The following is a 26,538-nucleotide window of genomic DNA, read 5'->3' on the forward strand; positions in this document are numbered from 1 at the left end:
GAGGCGGAAGCGGAAGTGAGGGAGAAAAGCCGAGGGCTCCGCTGTTCGCATGCGCGGGCTGTAGTGTTTACTTCCGCTTGACCTGGCCCGGACGCCAGGAAACGTTCCACGTGGGATACCGTCCCTGGGGTTCACTGAAGTAGCGACACTTGGTAGTCTTTGGAGCGGGCCTGAGAGACAAGGACATGTGGATCCCAGTAGCCGGGCTTCCTCTGCGGCTGAGGCTCTCCGCCTTGGCGGGCGCTGGTCGCTTTTGCATTTTAGGGTCTGGAGCGGCGATGCGAAAGCACTTGCCGGCGAGGAACCGCCGTGGCCTGGCTGACTCCTCTCCGCAGCTGTTGCCCGAACCGGATTTCAGGAATCCGCCAAGGAAGGCGTCTAGGTCCAGCTTAGACTTTAAGCGTTACGTAACCGATCGGAGATTGGCTACGACGCTGGCGCAAATCGTATGCGGAAAACCAAATAGACCTCCACACTTACTGCTGGAGTGCAATCCAGGTGAGTCCAGCTGGATTGCATTTTCTTGGATGTTCATCATTTATTCAAACGTATTGACCCTCGTCGGGGTGCTATTTAAGATACTAGGTTTTTTTGTTGTTTTGTTTTGAGACGGAGTCTCACTGTGTCTCCAGGCTGGAGTGCAATGGGGTGATCTCGGCTCACTGCAACTTCCGCGTCCCGGGTTCAAGCGATTCTCCTGCCTCAGCCTCCCGAGTAGCAAGAAGTACAGGCGCCCGCCACCACGCGCAGCTAATTTTCTTATTTTTATTAGAGACGGGGTTTCGCCATGTTGGCCAGGATGGTCTCTTGACCTTGTGACCTTGTGATCTCTTGACCTGGTGATCTCTTGACCTTGTGATCCGCCCGCCTAGGCCTCCCAAAGTGCTGGAATTACAGGCGTGAGCCACCGCGCCTGGCCAGATACGGGTCTTTTTTTTGAAGTTCCTTAGTTGGAGAGATTGCCCACAACATAAGCGTAGAGTCTATATCATTAATGACACCACAAAATATTTCTGTAGCAGTTTGCACTTTACACAGTGTTTTGATAAAACATGCTCTTGGATCTTATCATCTCTCCAAAAGAGTTGCAAACCTCTGCCAGCTGAAAAAATGATGTTATCTTATTTTTCCGCGCATTCCCTATAGACAGTAGCAGGATGCTAAGAACACAAGATTTATAGGCTTTTTGAATAATAATATTTTAAAGCACCATTTCGTATCACAGGCAGTTCTGTTTAGGCTTGACAATCTCTGATAGTTAAAGCATCCGTGTAGTCCATGAGTAAGTGAGAGGCTAGAGGCAATCTATCTTATTGTGGTATGCTTCTTCTAAGAGGTAGTGAATCATAGTGATGAAGTGTGCAAGTTTTGGCCGGGTGCGGTGGCTCACGCCTGTAATCCAGCTCTTTCAGAGGCCGAGGCGAGTGGATCCCTTGAGGTCAGGAGTTCCAGACCAGCCTGGAGCCAACATGGTGAAAGCCCATCTCTGCTTAAAATACAAAATTAGCCGGGCGTGGTGGCGGGCGCCTGTAATCTCAGCTACTCGGGAGGCTGAGACAAGAGAATCGCTTGAACCCAGCAGGCAGAGGTTGCAGTGAGCTGAGATAGTCCCACTGCACTCCAGCCTGACGACAGAGTGAGACTTCGTCTCAAAAAAAAAAAAAAGTTTTGCAGTCACTGACAATGATGTTGAAGCCAAGCTGCAGCGCTTGTGATGCTGGAGTCAAATAACTGTATATAATCTCCTGTTTCCTGAAATGTAAAAAGGAGAGTGACATCTACTTGGGGGATGCTGTCAGATTTAAAATCAGATAATAACGTGGAACATCTAAAGTTGGGTATTGAAAGAGATTATGTTGTTTCTTGTGCAAATAAACTTTTCATTCTGTTAATGCGCCAGGTCCTGGAATCCTGACTGAGGCATTACTTGAAGCTGGTGCCACAGTGGTTGCCCTCGAAAGTGACAAAACTTTTATTCCACATTTGGAGGTATATTTTTAGTTTCTAAACATATGTTATTGTTTGGTTAACTACCTGTAAGTGGTTTAAGGAAATAAAATTAAGCACACAGGTTTTTAAGTAGAATATCTTTTAGGGAGCCGTCTCTGAAATATCTTGTTTATTCCCAGTGACTAGAACACAGTTAATATTCGGTGCTGTTGAGTGGCTGAAACATGAGGGGTTCTGAGACTTGTTTGCTAGTTCTAGGTCGGCTACAGCCTGGTTGGCTGACTTTGAACAAAGTGTATAACTGGCATCCCTAGGTTTGTTTCCCCATTTCTGCTAAGCTGCGCTGTGCTCCTTTCTTCTGTGAGCTTGGAATCTAACTGGAGTAAGTGCTAATGTTAGGTTAATGGTCTATGTAACCTCTAGATTTAAGGTTTCAAAGGCCAGAAAGGTTGGCATGCAAATTAAGTATCTTTTATCTGAAATGCTTGGGAACACAAGTGTTTTGGATTTCAAATTTTTTCATATTTTGCAATATTTGCATATACCTAATGAGATATCTTGGGGATGGGACCTGAGTCTAAAAATTCCTTTTTTGTTTCTTACACATCTTATTCATAAGGCCTAAAGGCAATTCTGTATAATATTTTAAATAATTTTGTGCATTAAACAAAATTTGTATACATTGGGCCATCAGAAAGCAAAGGTGTCACTGTGTCAGCCACCCATGTGAACAATCTGGTTGTTTGACATCGTCATCATCCCTAACTTATTTTTCTTTTTTTTAAGATAGAGTTTCCCTCTTGTCACCCAGGGCTGGAGTGCAATGGTGTGATCTCGACGCTCACTGCAACCACTGCCTTCCAGGTTTAAGCGATTCTCCTGCCTCAGCCTCCCAAGTAGCTGGGATTACAGGCGCCTGCCACTATGCCCAGCTGATTTTTGTATTTTTAGTAGAGACGGGGTTTCACCGCAAACCTGTCACAGGTCGGGTGTGGAATTTTCCACTTTTGGCATCATGTTGGCACTCAAAAAGTTTCACATTTTGGAGTATTTCAGAATTTTTGAATTAGGGATGCTCAGCGTGTCGTCAGATACAGTTACATAGAGTGAAGGCATTTTCCAAATAGATTTTTCAGTGATTGTGCTTCTTAAAAAGCAGACACATTTACATAACAATGAAGAAGTGGAAATCCTTTGCATCTTTAGCCAGCCTCTTATTCTCATTCTCCTTCCCTCTTTTATAATCTTCAGCTTCAATTTACGAAACTTGTACTTCTCTATGCCAACTTTGTGAAACCATGCAGAATGCCTGTATCCAAAATTGCATGACAACAAAAAATTGTGAAAATGTCTGTCAGATCCAGTTGTTTAATTCTTTTAAAACTATGAGTATTATTGTTATTCTACAACTTACTGTTTTGAAAAGAGTTCAAGTTTTAGCTACGTTATTTAATTGATTTAAATCTGAAGGAGTTCCAAAAATGTGAAGAAAAAAAGAACACATAATTGTCCAAAGATTTAACATCCTGAAATGTGATTCAGTAAACAGTCATCTGTAGTTTCAACTTGGAAATTAAAAACAAGAAGATAACTTTCATCCTGTTTTGAGGGGAAAAAAAAAAAAGCCTATATTGAAAGGTTAATCTACATGTTCACAAAGTAATTAAGATTATATTAAAATGTCTTTGTTTCTATTTAAAGTTTGTTATTCTGTAACACAGTAGTTGCTGTTTTCTGTAAGATCCTCAAGACTGAGCAACCGAGGCTCATGCCTGTAATCCCAGCATTTTGGGAGGCTGAGGTGGGCAGATCACTTGAGGTCAGGAGTTCAAGACCAGCCTGGCCAATGTGGTGATACCCCACCTCTACTAAAAATACAAAAAATTAGCTGGGCATGGTGGTTCATGCCTGTAATCCTAGTTACTTGGGAGGCTGAGGCAGGAGAATCACTTGAACCCGGGAGGTGGAGGTTGCAATGAGCTGAGATCGTGCCATTGCACTCCAGTCTGGGCTACAAGAACAAAACTCAGTCTCAAAAGAAAAAAAATGTCTTCAAGATAAGAGTTTAATTTTAAAACAGTTGTTTTACTGAAAAAAGGAGAATTTTTGGAACAATAATTGTGGTAGGAATATCAATAACAAAATGTTTCTGAAGCTATAAATGTAAGCTCAAGATATAAACATCATTGATTAAATCCAGTCTTTGATTAGAACTAGTTTTTTCTCTTTTAAGGCTCTTATTTTCTACTAGCACTAACTTGTACTCAACCCTTAGTACATATTCTCTCACTTTTTAGTAACTGTTGTTACGATAAATTGAAAAGCTATTCAAATAAAATTTTGTGGAATGAATCTGTTTGCCAGAATGAAAAGAGAAGTAACAATAGGTAAACGGAACTCTTGTGGCTCTAAGTCAGGGGCTTAAAGTCGTGTTCTTAGCAGATAGGATAATGCTTCTGGCCACCTAAAGTTTGTTCCTGAAAACTGAAAGGAGTTTCAGTGGTGATAGCTGGGATTACAGGCACCCGCCACCATGACCGACTGATTTCTTTGTATTTTTAGTAGAGACACGGTTTCACCATGTTGGCCAGACTAGTCTGCAACTCCTAACCTCAGGTGATCCGCCCACCTGAGCCTCCAAAGTGCTAGGATTACAGGCTTGACCCACCGCGCCTGGTAAATGAGACAAACTTAATGGGACGTACCTAACTTAATGACTAGTAGAACCTCAAGGGTTACTTGCCTTTTCTGTTATTTTCCAGTCCTGTTTTTGAAACCTAGTGCAATCCAGTTGAATTTTCAGATGTGATCTCTCTGTTGTATGAATTGAACTATTTATCCTGGAGCTTTGATTGTTACCATGTTTGAATTGTTGAGTGTTAACTGACGGGTACTAAAGTAAGAATGTATGGTGTCCTCTCAGAACATACAAGTGTGTTGAAGCCATAAAGTGTTCATCGTTTATACATTTTCGTTTTCTCTTTTGAGACAGGGTCTCACTCCTATCACCCAGAAGGTCCATGCATACATCTCATAATGTTTTAAGAAAGATGACGAATTTGTGTTGGGCGCATTCAAAGCCGTCATGGGCTGTACGCGGCCCACAGGCCACAGGTTGGACAGCCTTGCTGTGCATGTCGACTGATAATCATATGCATTGGATGGGTACTCTTTCTTTTAGCTTCCATGACACCGCCCTCTTCTGGGTTTCCTCCTTACTCGTATTCTCAGTGTCTTGTCATTAGACTTTGGACATAGTCTACCTTCAGGGCTGGTCCTCTGTTTCTCCCTAGTGTGGACCCCTGACTTAAATTACCTTCAACAAGCCAAATTCCCACACATTTATATCGTCAGCCTGGACCACTCCACTGACAGCTTATTCAGGGCTGCAGCTTCCTACCTGACACCTCTACCTGGATCACATAGTAGGCATCTCGAAATTATTGGGACCAAATATATATGATTTCCACCCCCAGTCTTTCCCTTCCTCTAGTCTTTTTAAAACTTCCCCTTGAAAGGGATTGTTAAAATTTACTAGATTTAAAAATTTCTGGCCGGGCGCGGTGGCTCAAGCCTGTAATCCCAGCACTTTGGGAGGCCGAGACGGGCGGATCACGAGGTCAGGAGATCGAGACCATCCCGGCTAACACGGTGAAACCCCGTCTCTGCTAAAAAAATACAAAAAACTAGCCGGGCGCGGTGGCGGGCGCCTGTAGTCCCAACTACTCGGGAGGCTGAGGCAGGAGAATGGCTTGAACCCGGGAGGCGGAGCTTGCAGTGAGCTGAGATCCGGCCACTGCACTCCAGCCTGGGCGGCAGAGCCAGACTCTGTCTCAAAAAAAAAAAAAAAAAAAATTTTTTTTTATTTTATTTGTTTATTTACTTTGGAGATGGAGTCTCACTTTGTCACCCTGGCTAGAGTGCAGTGGCGCAATCTCAGCTCACTGCAACCTCTGCCTCCTGGGTTCAAGCGATTTCTCCCACTTCAGCCTCCCCAGTAGCTAGAATTACAGGTGTGCGCCACCACCCCGGCTTACTTTTGTATTTTTAGTAGAGACAGGGTTTCACCATGTTGGTCATGCTCATCTCAAACTCTTGACCTTGGGTGATCTGCCCTCTGGCCTCCCAAAGTGCTGGGATTACAGATGTGAGCCACCGCACCTGGCCAAAATTTACCAGATTTTGAGCTGGGCATGGTATCACACGCCTGTAATCCCAGACACTTAGGAGGCTGAGACAGGAGGATCACTTAAGGCCAGGAGTTTGAGACCAGCCTGCGGACATAGTGAGACTCATCTCAATAAAAAATAAGAGGAAAAAATATTTTACTAGATTTAGAAATAGGATAATATTCATAGGTTGTATGCAAATGCTTAAGAAAAACTAGGTGTTTGAATTAATAACTTTAAGTTACATCATTTTAAACCTTAATAAATATTAATAGAATTTTCTGTGCACAGAAACATCAATGTACGCATTAAAAACATAATGCCTTATTGTTTTGTTTTGTTTTGTTTTTTTGTAACTTCAATTTAAGTTTATGGAGTCTATAACTGATTCTTGCCCTAACTACGAAGGTCTCTAGTACTACTGCAAGGCGAGCAAATCACAGCAGTGAGAAGACTGAGGTATATTAGACCTCTTCTAGCAAACAAGGTATATAGTTGCTTCTGTCTTTAGAAAAAGTAAATGAAAATTATGGAGATGAGCTAAGTTCACTTGTTTGGTGGATAGCTGACTAGAGTCCCTTAGAAGAAAGATATTCTCTTGAATCCATCTGCCTTTCACTTTCATATTTTAATTGTTTTTCTTTACTGTGAAACATCTTTCATTTTTTCTTCCCATGACCAAAGCAGATGGCTCACAGTTCTCTATATGAGGCCAACCATGCTGTCAGAATCTTTGCCCAGTGCTTCAGGTAGCCACTGCTAAGCAGTCAGAGAGTGGCATGAAAAGCTTTTGAATAGCTGAAGCCATTATGATAAAGTAAGTGGGGCCAGGTGCAGTGGCTCATACCTGTAATCCCAGCACTTTGGGAGGTCAAGGTGAGCAGATCTCTCGAGCTCAGTAGTTTGAGACCAACCTGGGCAACATGGTGAAACCCTGTTGCTACAAAAAATCCAAAAATTGGTGGGCGTGATGGTATACACCTGTAGTCCTAGCTACCTGTGGGACTGAGGTGGAAGGATCACTTAAGCCCAGGAGATCAAGGCTGCAGTCAGCTGAGATTGCGCCACTGCACTCCTGCCTGGTTGACAGCTTGTCTCAAAGAAAAAAAAAAGTGAACGGATAAATAAAAATTTGTGATAGGTTATTTCTGTTTGGGGGGCTTTTTCTTGGTAATATTATTGTACTTTTGCCACTTTTCAGGTATTAATTGATTTTTACTTCCTCTGTTAAATTTTGGGTGTGTTAGTAATATTTTCTTTACATCTTCATGGAGGTAGAAATATTTTTTGTAAAAAGATAATTCAGGTGGTTGTAATCCCAGCACTTTGTGGGGCCAAGGCAGGCATGTCATGAGGTCAAGAGATTGAGACCATCCTGGCCAACATGGTGAAACCTGTCTCTACTAAAAATACAAAAAATTGGCTGGGTGTGGTGGTGTGCACCTGTAGTCCCAGCTAGTCAGGAGGCTGGCACAGGATCACTTGAACCCGGGAGGCAGAGGTTGCAGAGAGCCGAGATGGTGCCACAGCACTCCAGCCTGGCAACAGAGCGAGACTCTGTCTCCCAAAAAAAAAAAAAAAAAGGTAATTGATTTATTTTTATCTTTACATTTTATCATTGGGTTTTTGAAGTAGAGTTTTTTGAGTTGTTGCAAAGTATGCTTAATGCTGAAATTTTTTAACATGTTATCTTTGTCTCTCTTTAGTCCTTAGGAAAAAATCTGGATGGAAAACTACGAGTGATTCACTGTGACTTCTTTAGAATAGATCCTAGAAGTGGTGGAGCAATAAAGCCACCTGCTATGTCTTCTGAAGGGCTCTTTAAGAATTTGGGAGTAGAAGAAGTTCCTTGGACAGCAGGTCATTTTTGGAATCTACTAAAGCAAATACCTGGAGTTTGCCATGTTTCTGTGCAGTATAGCTGATTTGTTGATGAAATTTGTGTTTTACTTGTTTATTTTCTGAGATGGAGTCTCGCTCTCTCACCCAGGCTGGAGTGCATTGGTGCGATCCTGGTTCACTGACCCTCTGCCTCCTGGTTCATGCGATTCTCCTGCCTCGGCCTCCCGAGTAGCTGGGATTACAAGTGTGTGTCACCACACCTTGTTAACTTTTTGTATTTTTGGTAGAGATGGGGTTTCACCCTGTTGGCCAGGCTGGTCAACTCCTGCTCTCAAGTGATCTCCCTGCCTCGACTTCCCGAAGTGCTGGGATTACAGGTGTGAGCCACTGTGCCTGGCCAAATTTGTGTATAATTTATATTGTATTAATACAATTTATGAGCAGATGCTGTAACTCTGAATATGGCATTTACCTCACCTGGACACAGACAACCAGTTTATTTCCCCAAAAGTCAAGTTCCATGCCAAGGAAAGATATTGAGGCTTAGTTTTTATTGAAATAAACTTGAAATTGATATAGTTTGTTAACTTAGTTTGTCTCAATAAAATATGGGCATAGGACAAAATGCTAAGAACTTTATTCAGATCTTTTTGCTTATATTTCTAACAGGCGTCCCTTTAAAAGTATTTGGAATGTTCCCAAGTAGAAGCGAAAAAAGGGCACTTTGGAAACTCGCATATGACTTGTATTCCTGTTCTTCTATCTATAAATTTGGACGAATAGAAATAAATATGTTTATTGGTGAAAAAGAATTCCAGGTATGTTATTAACAAACACCTGTTTTTTGTTTTGAAAGAGTTCTGTGATTTTTCTCTGAGTATTCTTAATCTGTGCAATTTTAATTTAGGGGTCATGACATTTGAGGGTCTAAGATTGTTTTTAAATTCTGCAGAGTAGTCTTTAGACTCAGGTTACTTTTTCAGTGTACAGTTGAGTGGTTTTAAGTGCATTCCCATTGTACAACCAATACCATCATCCGTCTCCAAAACTTTTCATCATCCCATACCAAAACTCTGTACTCATTAAACACAAACTCTGTGCTTCCCTCTTCCTGCATCCACTAGTTATCGTTATTCTACTTCCTGTCTCTGTGAATTTAACTGTTCTCTTTACCTCATGTAAGTTTACAATATTTCTTTGTGTCTGGCATATTTCACTTAGCATAATGTTTTCAGGGTTCATCCATGTTACAGCATGTGTCAGAATTTCATTCCTCTTTAAGGCTGAATAATATTCCATTCTGGCCAGGCACGGTGGCTCACTCCTGTAATCCCAGCACTTTGGAGGCCGAGGCATGCTGATCATTTGAGGTCAGGAGTTCGAGACCAGGTTGGCCAACATGGCAAAACCCCGTCTTTACTAAAAATACAAAAATTAGCCAGGCGTGGTAGTGCATGCTTGTAATCCCAGCTACTTGGGAGGCTAAAGCAAGAGAATCACTTGAACCTGGGAGGACGAGGTTGCAATAAGCCGAGATTATGCTGCTGCACTCCAGCCTGGGCAACAGAGCAAGACTTTGTCTCAGAAAAAAAAAAAAAAATCCATTGTATGTGTATACCACAGTTTGTGTGTTCATGTATCAATGACGTTTAATTGCTTTTACCTTTTGGCTGTTGGGAATAATGCTGCAATGAACATGAGTTTACAAATATCTCTTCAAGTCCTTTGAGTGTACAGCTAGAAGTAGAATTGCTGGATCAGATAGTAATTCTGTTTTTAGTTTTTTGTGGTTTTTTGTTTGTTTGTTTGTTTGTTTGTTTGAGATAGAGTCTTTCCCTATTGCCCAGGCTGGAGTGCAGTGACATGATCACAGCTCTCTGCAGCCTGGACCTTCTGGGTTCAAGCGATCTTCCCACCTCAGCCCCCGAGCTGTGACTGCAGCCACATACCACCAGGCCTGGCTTTTTGTAGCAATAGGGTCTTGCCATGTTGCTCAGGCTGGCCTCCAACTCAGGGACTCAAGCAGTCCTCCTGCCTCAGCCTTCCAAAGTGTTGAGACTACAGGCATGAGCTACTGTGCCCAGTCTGTTTTTAGTTTTTTGAGGAACCATCATACTGTTTGTTATCCATCGTGGATGCACCATTTGACATTGCTACCAGCAGTGTGCAAGGGTTCCGATTTCTCCACAGCATTACTGAGAGTCGTTTTCTGGGTCCTTGGTAGTACCTCTCCTAATGGTGTGAAGTGGTATTTCATTGTGCTTTTGATTTGCATTTTCCTAATGATTAGTGATGTTGAATATATTTTTATGTACTTACTGACTGTATGTCTTTTAAGAAATGTCTGTTCAAGACGTTTGCCCATTTTTAATGGGTTATTTTGTTTGTTGCTGAGTTTTAAGAGTCCTTTGTATATTCTGGATATTAATCTCTTATCATACCTGATTTGCAAATATTTTCTCTCGTTCTATGGGTTGCCTTTTAACCCTGTTAATTGTGTCCTTTGATGCCGAAAGTTTTTAATTTTGATGAAGTCAACTTTGTCTCTTTCTTCTTTTGTTGCCTGTGCCTTTGGTGTCATACGTAGCTCAGCGGTCCCCAACATCTTTGGCACCAGGGACCGGTTTTGTGGAAGACGGTTTTTGCATGGACGGTGGTGGGGATGGTTTCGGGATGATTCAAGTGCATCACATTTATTGTGCACTTTATTTCTATTATTATTACATTCTAATATGTAATGAAATAATTATACAACACACCATAATGTAGAATCAGTGGGAACACTGGGCTAGTTTTCCTGAAACTAGATGGTGCTTCTTGGGGCTGATAGGAGATAGTGACAGATCATCAGGCATTAGATTCTCATAAGGCCTTCGCAACCCAGATCCCTCACATGCGCAATAGGGATTGCGTTCCTGAGAATCTAAGGCGGCTGCTAATCTGACAGGAGGTGGAGCTCAGGCAGTGATGTGAACAGTAGGGAGCGGCTGTCAATACGGATGACACCTCGCCTGGCCACGTGCCGCTCACTTCCTGCTGTGTGGCCCAGTTTCTAACAGGATGTGGACTGGTATCAGTTCGTGGCCCAGGGACTGGGGACCTGTGTCGTAGCTAGTAGATCATTGCCAAATCCTGTGTTGTGAAGGTTTCCTTGCGTTTCCTTCTGAGAGTTTTACAGTTTTGGCTCTTGTTTAGGTCTTTGATCCATTTTGAGTTAATTTTGTTTATGGTTTCAGCGTCCAGCTTCATTCTTTGATCTAGTTTTCCCAGTGCCATTTGTTGAAAAGACTATTCTTTACCCCCATCAAATGGTTTTGGCGTTGGTGTCAGAAGTGATTTGACCATATGTGTAAGAGTTTATTTCTGGGCTCTATTGTATTCCATTGATCTCAATATTTGTCCTTAGGCCAGTACAACACTGTCTTACCACTGTTGCCTTGGTAAGTTTTGAAATCAGAGGGTGATTCATCCAAATTTATTATTTTTAATGATTGTTTAGGCTATTTGAGTTTCCTTGAGATTCTATATGGATTTTAGGATGGATTTTTCTGTTTCTCCAAAACATGTTAGGATTTTCATAGGGATTGCATTGAATCTTGAGATTGCTTTGTGTGGTAATGGCATCTTAACAGTATTCAATATTAAATCTTCCAATCCGCAAACATGAAATGTCTTTCCGTTTATTTGTGGCTTTTGTTGTTGTTGTTGTTGTTTTCGTTTTTGTTTGACACAGGGTCTCACTCTGTCGCCTGGGCTGGAGTGCAGTGGTAGGATCACAGCTCACTGAAGCCTTGACCTCCCAGGCTCAGGTGATGCTCCCATCTCAACCTCCCCAGCAGGTGGGACTACAGGCATGGACCCCCGTGCCTGCCTGATTATTGTGGTTTTTGTAGAGATGGTTTTACCACATTGCTCAGGCTGGTCTTGAACTTATGGGTTCAAGTGGTCCTTCAGCCTCGGTCTCCCGAGGTGCTAGGATTGCAGGTGTGAGCCACTGTGCCTGGCCTCCATTTATTTGTGTTTTTAATTACTAGCTTTTAAGTTACTTTTGGTGCTATTGTAAATGGAAGTGTTTTTCTAATTGTACGTTGCTAGTGCATAAAAATGCAACTGACTTTTGTGTGTTTTTGTATCCTGCAGCTTTGCTGAATCTGTTAGGTTTTTTTGTTTGTTTGTTTGTTTTAGACTGAGTCTTGCTCTGTGGCCCAGGCTGGAGTGCAGTGGCACAATCCCGGCTGACTGCAACCTCTGCCTCACAGTTCAAGTGTTTCTCCTGCCTCAGCCTCCTGAATAGCTGGGATTACAGGCACGCACCACCATGCCCAGCTACTTTTTTTATATTTTTAGTAGAGATGGGGTTTCACCATGTTGGTCAGGCTAGTCTCAAACTCCTGACCTCATGATCCGCCTGCTGTGGCCTCCCAAAGTGCTGGGATTACAGGTGTGAGCCACAGCACCTGGCCAGGTTTTTTTTTTTTTCCTTTGTTTTTAAAGAGACAGTGTCTCACTTTGTTGCCCAGGCTGGTCTCGAACTCCTGGGCTCAAGTGATCCTCCTGCCTCGGCTTCCCAAAATGCTGGGATTGCAGGTGTGAGCTATCACACTCAGCTGAATTTATTAGTTTTAAGAGGATTTTTTTAATATTTAAGGGTTTTTTAAATTAATTTTTTTAACTTTAAAACATTTAAAAAAATTTTTTTAGAGACAGGGTCTTGCTCTGTTGCCCAGGCTTGAATGTAGCGGTATGTTCATAGCTCACTGCAGCCTCAAACTTCTGGGCTCAAGTGGTCCTCCTGCCTCAGCCTCCCCTGTAGCTGCGACCACCTGTGCGCACCACCACGCCCAGGTAGTTGTTGGTTCTTGTAGTGATAGGGTCATGCTGTGTTGTTCAGGGTGGTCTTGAACTCCTGTCTTCACGTGATTCTGCTGCCTAGGGGAGGCAAGTGCTAGGATTCCAGTTGTGAGCCATCACACCAAACCTCAGATTTGAGACTCTGGTTTTAATTCTCTGTCATAGAAGGTCTTCCTGACAACCTTGATATTGCTGAGTGTCATCTTTCTTTTCTGCCCAGAATGTTTCATGTTATTAATCTGTTAATCCGGTTTAACGGAAATGCTTATTTGTCTCTCTTGTTGCCCATGCTGGAGTGTGCTGTCGATGGCTTTCACAGGCACAGTCTTCTCACACCGAACCCCCGAACTCCTAGACTCAAGCAGTCCCCTTGCCTCGGCCTTTTGAGTAGCTGGGACTACAGGTGCACACCACTGCACCCAGCTTTTTGTATCTAATTCTAGTTTTCTCTGCTTAAATTTCTAAATGCTATTAAGATAGTACTATTAAGATCTGATAAGAGTAAGATTTGTATAATGCATATTTGTATTGCTATGGATTAAGATAGTGGGGCAAAAAATGAAGGGACGATTGGCTCCCCCAGACCCATTTAGTAAATACATATTTACTAGCCATGGAAAGACAGCGGGGGCCTCAGGACCTTGAGGCTGTGCATAGCATACAATATTAAACAAAGGAATGGCAAGGAGAAAAATAGGAACTACTTTGTTAGATTCCTCCTGCTAGGATTATATTCCAGTGGCCCATGCTTCTTCTGCCATGGACCTTTTCACACGTGGTTTCTTCTCTCCGGAGTGCCTTCCCATTCATTGAGGTAACCTCGTCCTTTCGGATCAGCCTTAACACTCGTGTTGCTTTTTAAGAGATGGGGTCTCACTGTGTTGCCCAGGCTGGTCTTGAACTTCTAGGCTCAAGCAGGCCTCCTGCCTTGGCCTCCCAAAGTGCTGGAATTACGAGTGAGACCCCTTATGCCCTACTGTTGCCCCTGCTGGAGTGCTGTGGCTCTCACAGGCACAGTCACCACACACCGAACGCCCAAACTCCTGGGCTCAACCAGTCCCCTTGCCTCAGCCTTTCCAGTAGCTGTACCCGGTTTTTTGCATCTAATTCTAGTTTTATTTTCTTAAATGTCTAGATGCCATTAAGATAGTCCTATTTTTTTTTTTTTTTTGAGACAGAGTCTCACTGTGTCATCCAGGCTGGAGTGCAGTGGCGCGATCTTGGCTCACTGCAAGCTCCGCCTCCTGGGTTCACGCCATTCTCCTGCCTCAGTCTCCCAAGTAGCTAGGACTACAGGCGCCCGCCACCACGCCTGGCTAAACTTTTTTTTGTATTTTTAGTAGGGATGGGGTTTCACCTTATTAGCCACAATGGTCTCCATCTCTTGACCTCATGATCCGCCCACCTCGGCCTCCCAAAGTGCTGGATAACAGGCGTGAGCCACCGCGCCCGGCCAAGATAGTCCTATTAAGATTCAACATTTGTTTTTGATTGATTAAAGATGTATATAACATGCAATTTTTATTTTCCTTTTACTAGAAACTAATGGCAGATCCCCGAAATCGAGGCTTGTATTATGTATTAAGTGTTGTCTGGCAGGTAGCTTGTGAGATTAAAGTTCTGCACATGGTGAGTAAAATCTTTCTATTTAAAAACATTTTTCTTTAGAGACAGGGTCTCATTCTGTTGCTCAGATTGGAGTGCAGTGGTGCAATCATAGCTTGCTGCAGCCTTGAACTACTGGCCTCAAGTGATCCTCTCACCTTAGCCTCTGGAGTAGCTGGGACTACAGCCATGCGCCACCATGCCTGGCTAAGTTTTAAAATTGTTTTAAATATTGCCCAGCCTGGTCTTGAACTCCTGGCCTCAAGTGATCCTTCTGCCTTAGCCTCCCAGATCACTGGGATTATAGCATGACCCACTGCACGTAGCTCTAATTTTTATTTTTTTATAATTTTTTATTTTTTTGAGATGAGTCTCAGTCACCCAGGCTGGGGTGCAGTGGTTCGATCTCGGCTCACTGCAAGCTCTACATCCTGTGTTTAAGCGATTCCCCTGCCTCGGCCTCCCGAGTAGCTGAGACTACAGGCGTGTGCCACCATACCTGCCTAATTTTTTGTATTTTTAGTAGAGACGGGTTTCACCACATTGGCCAGGCTGGCCTTGAACTCCTGACCTCAGGTGCTCTACCCACCTTGACCTCCTAAAGCGCTGGGATTACAGGCATGAGCCACTGTGTCTGGCCATGGCTCTAATTTTTAGATTGTTGCAATGTGGATCTTAGCGTATTCTCTTCACTGCTTTTGCCTGAGAATATTCCGAGGTCTTCAGTCCGTGCTCCTTGCTGTTTTTTTTTAAGCTCAGGAATGTTACCTCATTTGATTTTTAGCTTTTGTTCCAATTCTTTTTTTTTCCCTCAAAAACACTGGAGGTTCTTGGGTGGGATCTCTGATCCTTGTCTGTAGTGTCTGTGACGCTCTCGTCATTTTTCTCCATTCCCAGAATCTCTTCACACTTAGTCTTCACGTCACTGATTCCGCTTTCTGCCCGCACCGTATATTGTACTCTCAGTACTATAGTTCTTGGTTTCTCTAAAATTCTTCCTCACCCACTGATCTTGTCTCATTCTGTTGACTTTCATCTCAAGCCTTCTGTCCTGGTAGCTTTCAGCTGGTTTCTTCAGAGAGGCCCTCTGAGGACTTTAGCTTGCAGAATAATGTTTTTGTCTTTTTGTTCCCTTAATACTTAATACTGTTTTCAAAGGTCCTGTGTTAGGTTTCGCCATTTGCTAAACTCCAGCGAGGAAAGGTCTTTCTGGCCCTAACGTTTCTCAGCGCTTGCTCCACTGCGTATCTGCAGCTCTGGCCCTGACATTTCTCAGCGCTTGCTCCACTGCGTATCTGCAGCTCTGGCCCTGACATTTCTCAGCGCTCGCTCCACTGCGTATCTGCAGCTCTGGCCCTGACATTTCTCAGCGCTCGCTCCACTGCGTATCTGCAGCTCTGGCCCTGACATTTCTCAGCGCTCGCTCCACTGCGTATCTGCAGCTCTGGCCCTGACATTTCTCAGCGCTTGCTCCACTGCGTATCTGCAGCTCTGGCCCTGACATTTCTCAGCGCTTGCTCCACTGCGTATCTGCAGCTGTAGAGGAGGTCATTGAAGTCCATTCCCAGTGTCTTGCGGGTTTTCTTCCACCATCCTGGACAAGGGGAAAGCTGCTGAGGCTCGACCCGGCGTGTGGGAAGTGGCCATACCCATTGTGCACGGCTGATGGTGCTTTTCTTCCCCCACTTAAAGTGACGTTCCCGGAACTGCTAGGAATTTCACAGTTTGGCCCCAATTATATGTTTTATTCCACTCTCATTGCCCCTATAGTTAATAATAAATTACTGTTTCGACAGTAGCCTTTCAGACCTTGTGTTCAATATTGTTTAGTTTTTTAAGCCTATGTCAGATCTATTTTAACCCACTCTTATTTGGAATTTAATATGGGTATGGGTATGTATAGTTTTTTTTAACAGAGAATACTTTTTTGGGTGGATTGGTTTTTTATTTTGAGACATGATCTCATTCTGTCAACCCAGGCTGGAGTGCACCGGCACAATCCCAGCTCACGGCAACCTCTGCCTCCCAGGCTTAAGCAATCCTCCCGCCTCAGCCTCCCAAATGGCTGGAACTACAGGCATGCGCCACCACACCCGGCTAATTTTTGTATTTTTTGAAGAGACAGGGTTTCACCTTGTTGCCCAGGCTGGTCTCAAACTCCCGAGCTCAAGCGGTTCTCCTACCTCAGCCTCCTAAAGTGCTGGGATTATAGGCATGAGCCACTGTGCCTAACCAGATCATCTTTTAAAATTAATTGCCTTAGCCGGGCGCGGTGGCTCAAGCCTGTAATCCCAGCACTTTGGGAGGCTGAGACGGGCGGATCACAAGGTCAGGAGATCGAGACCATCCTGGCTAACATGGTGAAACCCCGTCTCTACTAAAAAATACAAAAAAAACTAGCCGGGCGAGGTGGCGGGCGCCTGTGGTCCCAGCTACTCCGGAGGCTGAGGCAGGAGAATGGCGTAAACCCGGGAGACGGAGCTTGCAGTGAGCTGAGATCCGGCCACTGCACTTCAGCCTGGGCGACAGAGCCAGACTCAGTCTCAAAAAAAATAAAATAAAATAAAATTAAATTAAATTAATTGCCTTATGCACAACATTCTATTACAAAAGATAGATACCGAAAAATAGTGATCCATTTTAAAATTGACACTAGGTTTTTGTTGTTGTTTTTGGATAGGGTCTCACTCTGTTGCCAGGCTGGAGTACAGTGGCGCACTCTTGGCTTACTGCAAACTTGAGCTCCCAGGCTCAAGCACTTTGGCCTCCCAAAGGGCTGGGATTATAGGCATGAACCATAGCACCCGGTCAACACTAGCGTCTTTATTTGTGTATTTCCATGTATGTCCTAACATATTCAAATAGTTTGATTAATAGGCTTTTCCACTAAAATAGGGCAAAAAGAAATCCTTAGCATTAATCTAATATGCCTTAAACTGCTGATTCTGACTATGATATGGAAATGTTCAGTGGTAAAAATTGTAACAAACACTTATTTGCATAATTGCATAAAGGGCGAGTCATGTTTAATAAGGAAAAGAAGTACTAGTATTTGGGTAGACTTTTGATCCTCCTCCTCTTTCAAAAAATTAAGGAGAGATATGTGTATTATTTAACTATAACATGTTTTTCTTAAATCCAATTAAACTGACTATTCTCTTATTTAGGCAAGGTGTTTTTTAAGGAAGAAATAATTTGGGGCACTTTGACTAAGGAGAAATAAAAGATGTTGTTTTGCTTTGGTTTTCTTCCCTAGGAGCCTTGGTCATCATTTGATGTATACACCCGAAGTGGGCGTCTGGAAAACACAAAGCGTAAGGTAAGAAGAAAATAATGCCTTTTCCTTTTTCTCCCTACGCGACATATTTTTTATTTTATTTTTTAGGACTATTTGGTAGTCTGTATTTAACTTTCTAATTTTGAAATATCTAGAAACATTCTTTAAACATATCTTACTACTTTTAATGAATCGGAAGTGTTTTAGAGGAGTTTTATCAGCTGTTATACAATGGATGCTAGCATAGTAGTAGGCTTAAAAACAGAATTTAAGTTCTCTTCTTATCTCTTTTGAAATGAAGGTACATCTCAAATTTGGAAAATAAAATCATTTTAATATTCATCTAATTTGATTAATTAGAATCAAAATTTTATGACTTATTAATCGATTAGAAATTTGTGATATTCGAGGTCAAGAGATCGAGACCATCCTCGCCAACATAGTGAAACCCCACCTCTATTAAAAATACAAAAATTAGCCCGGTGTGGTGGCGCACGCCTGTAGTCCCAGCTACTCAGGCGGCTGAAGCAGGAGAATCACTTGAACCTGGCAGACAGAGGTTGCAGTGAGCCAAGATCGTGCCACTGCACTCTAGCCTGACGACAGAGTGAGACTCCCTCTTAAAAAAAAAAAAAAAATTGTGATATTACTACTTTTATTACATGGTTGAATTCACTGATAGGTACTTCTTGATTTTTACCCAGGAGTTAGGCCTTTATTTTTGTTCATTTTTAAATCTTTGTATGTAAGAACCAAAGGGACAACGTTATAGTTCTCCATTTAGTTTATCTCAGTGCTAGTTTTGAAATTCTAATAAAATAGCTAAAGTTTCACAAAATTTTTTGACTCAATTCAGAAGTTTTACTTTAGAATTAGATACCTGTCTTTAAGGTTTGGAGCGTAAAAAAAAAAAAGAATTAAATGCTAACGATGGCCTAATCTCAGCGTAACAGCTTAGTCTGAAGACCCTGTTGGCTTGCTTGCTTATGTTTTTTTCTCACACTTGCCACTAAAGGAAAAAGAAAGTTATCAGTTTTCTTTCACTGATGTGATTTCAGAGTGCTCAGTCATCATTGTGCTTTTAGTTCTGTTTGACTATTTATACAGCATATTTATGTGGTCTCAAAAAACACAATAGGAATAATACATTTTTGTCTAATACAGTACATTTGTATGCTATTGGGGACTTATCCAAATATTCCACAAATGCGCAATCCTGTGTATAACAAAGTTTCTCAGTTTTTCAGCAAGAAGATGAAAAGCTTAAGTTTTTTGGCCAAGCTTAAAAATACAAACTTGGCCTGGCGCGGTGGCTCACTCCTGTAATCCCAGCACTTTGGGAGGCCAAGGCGGGTGGATCACAAGGTCAAGAGTTTGAGACCAGCCTGGCCAACATACTGAAACGCTGTCTCTACTGAAAATACAAAAATTAGCTGGGTGTGGTGGCGTGCACCTGTAGTCCCAGCTACTCAGGAGGCTGAGGTGGGAGAATCACTTAAACCTGGGAGGCAGAGTTTGCAGTGAGCTGAGACCATGCCATCGCACTCCAGCCTGGGTGACAGAGTAAGACTCTGTCTCAAAAAAAAAAAAATGTGTTTGTGTATATATATACATATATAAACTTTTAGGGTTGAAGATGAAATAAGCAAATGTCATATTTTATGACGGAATTTATTTTAGATATTTCACATCTATCTTTGATGTCATGGTGCTCATATTGTTATAAAAGCAGTTTGAGACATTTAACGGGTTTTTAGAGCCTATCATTTCTATCCAAGTTTTGTTTGAGACTTCTACTTTTTAAATATCAAATTAAAAATGTTAGTCAATAACTTTTTTTTATCCTTTGCATCCAATGGTGATGTTTTATCTCGAATATAGCAAAGACTCAATATATGTTAATGCCATGTTTGGGAATTTTTTTTTACTATTAATTTTTATTTTTATTTTTTTAAATTTTTTTATTTTTTCGAGGCAAAGTCTCATTCTGTCGCCCAGGTTGGAGTGTGATGGCACAATCTTGGCTCACTGCACCTCCACCTCCCGAGTTCAAGAGTTTCTCCTGCCTCACCCTCCCGAATGCTGGGATTACAGGCATGCTTCACCACGTGGGGCTAATTTTTGTATTTTTAGTAAAGATGGGGTTTCAACCATGTTGGCCAGGCTGGTTTCGAACTCCTGACCTCAGGTGATCCGCCTGCCTGGGCCTCCCAAAGTGCTGGGATTACAGGCATGAGCCACCACACCTAGCCTTTTGTTGTTGTTGTTAAAGACAGTGACTCACTCTTCTCCCAGACTGGAGTGCAGTGGCGCGATCATGGCTTACTGCAGCCTCAAACTCCCGGCACTCAAGTGATCCTCCCACTTCAACCTCCCAAATAGCTGGGACCACAGGCGTGCACCACCTCGCCCAGCTAGTTGTTTGTTTGTTTGTTTGTAAAGAAGGTGTCTCCCTATGTTGCCCAGGCTGGTCGCTAACTCTTGGGCTCCAGCAATCCTCCTGCCTCAGCCTCCCAAAGCATTGGATTGCAGGCGTGAGCAACCCGGCCTCGTGTCTGGGATTTGATTTTACCCTACTTAGATGTTAGTAGATGTTACTGTTTCTCGGACGTTGGCCTAAGACTCCTGGATCAGACAAAGGATGTTCTGTGCGTCTCTTCCTGTGGAGTGATTTGATATGGCTCAGTTGGATGACTTGCATTTAGTGGATTTGCTTTACAGCTGAGAAGTACAGAGCTGGGGGATCCAGGTCTTTTTTTTTTTTTTGAGTTAGGGTCTGGCTCTGTCACCTAGGCTGGAGTGCAGTGGTGTAATCTCGGCTCACTGTAAACTCCACTTGGCGGTCTCAAGCATCCTCCCCTCTGAGCCTCCTAAGTAGCTGGGGCTACGGGCATGCAACACCATGCCATGCCAATTTTTGTACTGTTTGTAGAGACAGGGTTTTACCATGTTGCCCAGGCTGGTCTTGAACTCCTGGGCTCAAGCTATCTGCCCACCTCAGCCTCCCAATGAATCCGTCTTTCATAGCAAACATTAAGCAAACCTGCCCTTTTGTTTTTTTAAGATAGAGCCTGGCTCTGTCGACCAGCCTTGAGTGCAGTAGCTCTCAGCCTCCACCTCCTGGGTTCAAGCCATCCTCCCACCTCAGCCTTCCAAGTAGCTGGGACTACAGGCACACACTGCCACACCCACCTAATTTTTTATTTTTTATAGAGATGGGGTTTTGCCATGTTGCCCAGGCTGATCTTGAACTCCTGACCTGAAGTGATCCATGCCTTGGACTCCCAAAGTGCTGGGATTATGGGCATGAGCCCTGCGCCCAGCCATAAGCCTGCTCTTTGTCCTGGAGAGAGACACTATCTCCTCCCTCAAGGTTACTCATTGCAAACAACTCTGAGAAATGGCCCAGGTAAAGACCAATTAGGGCTTTGTGTGCTTGGTGTACACAGTTAGAAAATGTGGGCCAGGTGCGGTGGCTCACGCCTGTAATCCCAGCACTTTGGGAGGCCGAGGTGGGCAGATCATGAGGTTAGGAGATCAAGACCATCCTGGCTAACACGGTGAAACCCCATCTCTACTAAAAAATAAAAAATAAAAAAAAATTAGCCAGGCAGGGTGGTGGGCGCCTGTAGTTCCAGCTACTCGGGAGGTTGAGGCAGGAGAATGGCGTGAACCCGGGACGCAGAGCTTTCAGTGAGCTGAGATCACGCCACTGCACTCCAGCCTGGGTGACAGAGCAAGACTCCGTCTCAAAAAAAGAAAAAAAAAGGCAGTGGCTCAAGCCTGTAATCCGAGCACTTTGGGAGGCCGAGACGGGCGGATCACGAGGTCAAGAGATCGAGACCATCCTGGCTAACACGGTGAAACCCCGTCTTTACTAAAAAAAAGTACAAAAAACTAGCCGGGCGCGGTGGCGGGCGCCTGTAGTCCCAGCTACTCGGGAGGCTGAGGCAGGAGGATGGTGTAAACCCAGGAGGCGGAGCTTGCGGTGAGCTGAGATCCGGCCACTGTACTGCAGCCTGGGCGACAGAGCGAGACTTCATCTCAAAAAAAAAAAGGAAAAAAAAAAGAGAATGTGAAGACACTCGGCCTGTGGTGATTGTGTCTTTCAGCAGGTAGCTTGAAGGAAGAAGCGAGCGATGTCTTACTCTGGCAATATTTTGTGACTAATGCAATTCATTTTTTCTTCTCTCCAGGAAGTATTAGAACTATTACAACAAAATCTGTATCTTATTCAAATGACTCCTCGTCGAAATTTATTTGCCAATAGCTTAACACCTATGAACTATAATATATTTTTTCACTTGTTAAAGCACTGTTTTGGGAAGCGCAGTGCTACTGTGATAGATCACTTACGGTAAGTGAAAAGAATAAAAGTAAGTATGAAAGTAGCAATTTGATGTACGTATTCTTCTTTCATCTTAGAGGTCTATTTTTTATATCTTGATTGACAGAGTGAGGTACCATGTTTTCCCTCATATTTCTTCAAGATAATTTGTTCTCCCTAGTGTACATTTTGAGGAAAATATATTTTTCCCATAATCTCTCAGTGAGTTTCATTTATTTTTCCTTCTTTGAAAAAATGCCCAGGGATGCCTACAGGCTGTTTTGTCTTTTGGAGAGTATAGGCCTAGCTTTATCTTACGGGAAGCACTAGCAGCTTACCACTAGTGGGGTGGAGAAAAATCAGCGTTGCTGGAGGCATGCCCACGGTCACCCCTCATTGCCTGTCTTCAGTGGTGTAAAAGTGAAAAACATGTTTGCTGTTGTTGTTAGAGACAGGGTCTCGCTGTGTTGTCCAGGCCGAAGTGCAGTGGCACAGTCTCAGCTCACTGCGGCCTTGTCTTCCCAGGCTCAAGTGATCCTCCCACCTCAGACTCCTGAGTAGCTGGGACTACGAGCATGCACCACCACGCCTGGCTAATTTTTATATTTGTAAAAATATAACATTTTTTATTTATATTTTGTGTTTATAAATTGTATGCCATTTTTTGGCCGGGCGCGGTGGCTCAAGCCTGTAATCCCAGCACTTTGGGAGGCCGAGACGGGCGGATCACGAGGTCAGGAGATCGAGACCATCCTGGCTAACCCGGTGAAACCCCGTCTCTACTAAAAAATACAAAAAAAAAACTAGCTGGGCGAGGTGGCGGGCGCCTGTGGTCCCAGCTACTCGGGAGGCTGAGGCAGGAGAATGGCGTGAACCCAGAAGGCGGAGCTTGCAGTGAGCCAAGATCCGGCCACTGCACTCCAGCCCCGGCGACAGAGCAAGACTCCGTCTCAAAAAAAAAAAAAAAAAAAAAAATTGTATGCCATTTTTTGTAGAGATGCCGGTTTTGCCATGTTGCCCAGGCTGGTCTCAAAATCCTGGCCTCAAGCAATCCACCTGGCTTGGCCTCCCAAAGTGCTGGGGTCACAGGCGGGAGCCACCGTGCCCAGCCATCTGTGTAATTTGTATGTAGATCCATGGAATTTGTATGTAGGGCTGACGCATGCGTCCCTGGAAGTTGTGCATTGTGCCTTGTCAGCAGCCCATAGTCATCCAGTCTTGCCAGAGGATGGGTAAAATGTTAAAATAATTATTTTAACTAATTTGATCATTTAACATATAACTCTTGAGCTGTTGACCAGACAATATTTATCTAAAAATAAATGTTAAAAGTGGCAATAGCCTGGGTGCAGTGGCTCATGCCTGTAATCCGAGCACTTTTTGTGAGGCCAAGGTGGAAGGATCACTTGAGGAGGCCGGTGGTTGGAGGCTGTAGTGAGCCATAAACTCACCGCTGCACTCCAGTGTGGACACAGAGGAAGCTGGCCTTGTCCCTTTAAAAAAAGAAAGAAAGAAAATTGGAGGCAGAGAGCGCCAACAAGAGTTTGAGACGAGCCTGGGTGACAGAACAAGACTCTATCTCTAAAAAAAAAAGGGTGGGGGGGCGGGGTAATAGACTAGTAAAAGGCAATAGACTAATAAAAGGCAATCTCTTATTTTTTCATCTTGCCACCTTGTGGTGGCTATTTTCAATAAAAATACCAAGAAAATAGGGAAATAAGGAATAAATGTTGTAAATCATGGTGCAAAATATTAAAAATGCTCCTGGTAATCTCAATGGACTAGAAACATGTTACTGAGATTCTATTCAATATCAAAATTTGGAATTGAACAGACAAGAGTCTCACTCTGGGCCGGGCGCGGTGGCTCACGCCTGTAATCCCAGCGCTTTGGGAGGCCGAGGCGGGCGGATCACAAGGTCAGGAGATCGAGACCACGGTGAAACCCCGTCTCTACTAAAAATACAAAAAACTAGCCGGGCGAGGTGGCGGGCGCCTGTAGTCCCAGCTACTCGGGAGGCTGAGGCAGGAGAATGGCGTGAACCCGGGAGGCGGAGCTTGCAGTGAGCTGAGATCGCGCCGCTGCACTCCAGCCTGGGCGACAGAGCCAGACTCCGTCTCAAAAAAAAAAAAAAAAAAAAAAAGTCTCACTCTGTTGCCCAGTCTGGAGTACAATGGCACAATCATAGCTCACTGCAACCACAAACCTCTGGGCTCAAGTGATCCTGCCTCAGCCTCTTCCCTGAGTAGCTGGGCCTGTTATGCCCCCACTATGCCCAGCTAACCTTCTACATTTTTTGTAGAGATGGGGTCTCTCTCTGTTGCTCAGGAGAGTCTTGAACTCTTGGGCTCAAATGATCCTCCCACCTCGCCTCCCAAAGTGCTGGAATAACAGGTATGAGCCACCACACCCAGCCCAAAATATTTTTTTACAGTTGTTGCTGTGAGAGGCTTATCGATGGTTTCTTGCTAAGCTGATATACAGTTATATACCTCATATTATGGTATATGATACACCTCATTGATTCTATATTGTATATATATTATATAATATACCTCATATATATAATACCTCGTAATGAGGTAGATTCCTCACACCTGGTTTCAGTCAGTGGCAGACCAAATGTACAATAGTGGTCCCATAAGGTTATAATGATGCTGTATCTTTTACTGTATCTTTTCTATCACTCATCATTGTGTTACAGTTGCCTACAGTGTTCAGTACAGTAACATGCTGTGCAGGTTTGTAACCTTGGAGCAACTAGGCTATGCCATATATCCTAAGTATGTAATGGGCTGTATCACATAGGTTTGGGTTAAGTACTCTGTAAGATGTTCAAGCAACAAAGAAGTCACCTAACAGGGCATTTCTCAGGACATTCCTCCATCATTAAGCAATGCATGACTGTATAAGGAAGTTCGCTGCTTTATAATTTATTTACCAGTGATGGTTACATCAAAATGTGAAAAACAACTCCCTCTTGGTAAACTGCCAAACAGCAACTTCTGCTGTTCGTAGTACTGAGCTTTGACATGAACCAAAAGAAGTTAAGAATATTTTTTGCAGAAAGGAAAAGGATGAAAGAGGTAGGCATAATAATTTTTGAAAGGGTAATGATTAAACTAGAATTTTGTGTAAAAATTGATTAGAGTATGTGAAAGCCTAAACCTGCTATTAATATTTTCATTATAGGTTAGCTATGAAACTTTAGAAATAAACATAAAGTTATTGGAAGTTCTTAAACTAAGTAAGATTGCTCATATGTAAGTTATGGTTCTTTTTTTTTTTCTTCTTATTTCAATAGCCTTAGGAATACAAGTGATTTTTTTGTTTCATGGATGGATTGTTGAAGTCTGGGCTTTTAGTGTACCCGTCACCCAAATGGTGTACATTGTACGCAGTAGGTTGTGCTTTATCCCTCACCCTCCTCTCCTCTTCCCTGCTGATTCTCCCGTGTCCATTACAGCACTCTGTATGCCTAAGTTTGACATTTTAATTTCGACTTAGAAGCCATTTCTGTCACCATTAAGGGATAGATGCATGAAAAAGAATTAAGCACATTTACTTTATATTTCTTTTGCAGTTCATTGACTCCACTTGATGCAGCGGATATATTGATGCAAATAGGAAAAAAGGAAGATGAGAAAGTAGTTAACATGTACCCTGAAGACTTCAAAAGACTTTTTGAAACTATAGAGTCTTCCGAAGATTGTACTTATAAATGGCTGTATGATGACACCCTGGAAGATATGTAGCACCTGGACTGTCATTTTTGGTGGAGCAGTTTATTTACTTGGAAACTATGACATGAAAACCAAACTTGAAAACTCCCATGCTTTCAGCAGAAGATAACTGTTCTTGTTTTGCACAAGCCAGGCAGATCATTTCTCCTAAGTTATCATTGGCATATTGGATGAAACAGTGGCTGCTATTTTATTCACAATTGAATAAAATGAAAACTTCAATTAATTATGGAGTTGATCAGATTGAATTCATTTTCTTTCAGATTCCTCTTTAAATATTTCACTTTTACTGTTGCTGACGTTTGCATCTTCTTGAAGAGCAAGAGTCTGTACATTATTAAGCTTAGAAAGTAAACAAGACTGATATACTGATTTGCCTTTCAGTTTGTTGAAATGTATTGTCAAATACTGTACAATGAAATTGTTTAAATTGTAATATGATTTAAACTTTTTTAGAAATTAAAATATTTTAAATAATAAGATTTTGTGGTTTCTTTTGGTCTCTAAATACTTAATGAAACATTAAACTGACCTTAATTTACTGCATTTTAGTTCTGTCATGTAGAGTTTATAGTTTTGGTGAATAATTCAGTGTGTATTAAAAAAAAGTCTTCTGCACATTTGTTCTATCAAGAAAATTCATCTGAAGTTGATTATGTGAACCTAAATGGAATTTATGTGAATGTAAATGGAATTAAGAATGTTTTCTTGGCCGGGCACAGAGGCTCACGCCTGTAATCCCAGCACTGGGAGGCCAAGGCGGGTGGATCACGA

At 42.8% G+C, this 26,538-nt stretch overlaps 1 protein-coding gene across 2 annotated transcripts; it reads left to right on the forward strand.

The window, feature by feature from the left end:
* Nucleotides 1-112: 112 nt before the first annotated feature.
* Nucleotides 113-26,241, forward strand: TFB2M (transcription factor B2, mitochondrial). 2 transcript variants are annotated; one of them, XM_045390856.3, is made up of 8 exons: nt 113-498; nt 1,901-1,989; nt 7,826-7,979; nt 8,631-8,779; nt 14,352-14,441; nt 17,674-17,736; nt 21,891-22,051; nt 25,605-26,241. In XM_045390856.3, the coding sequence occupies exons 1-8, from the start codon at nt 186-188 to the stop codon at nt 25,774-25,776; spliced, it is 1,191 nt and encodes a 396-aa protein (XP_045246791.1). In that variant the 5' UTR covers nt 113-185; the 3' UTR covers nt 25,777-26,241. The 2 variants fall into 2 exon arrangements, with proteins under 2 accessions (XP_045246791.1, XP_015286889.2); XM_015431403.4 differs by lacking the exon at nt 14,352-14,441.
* Nucleotides 26,242-26,538: the final 297 nt, after the last annotated feature.

This window comes from Macaca fascicularis, chromosome 1 (assembly GCF_037993035.2).
Source record: "Macaca fascicularis isolate 582-1 chromosome 1, T2T-MFA8v1.1".
Classification (NCBI taxonomy): domain Eukaryota; kingdom Metazoa; phylum Chordata; class Mammalia; order Primates; family Cercopithecidae; genus Macaca; species Macaca fascicularis.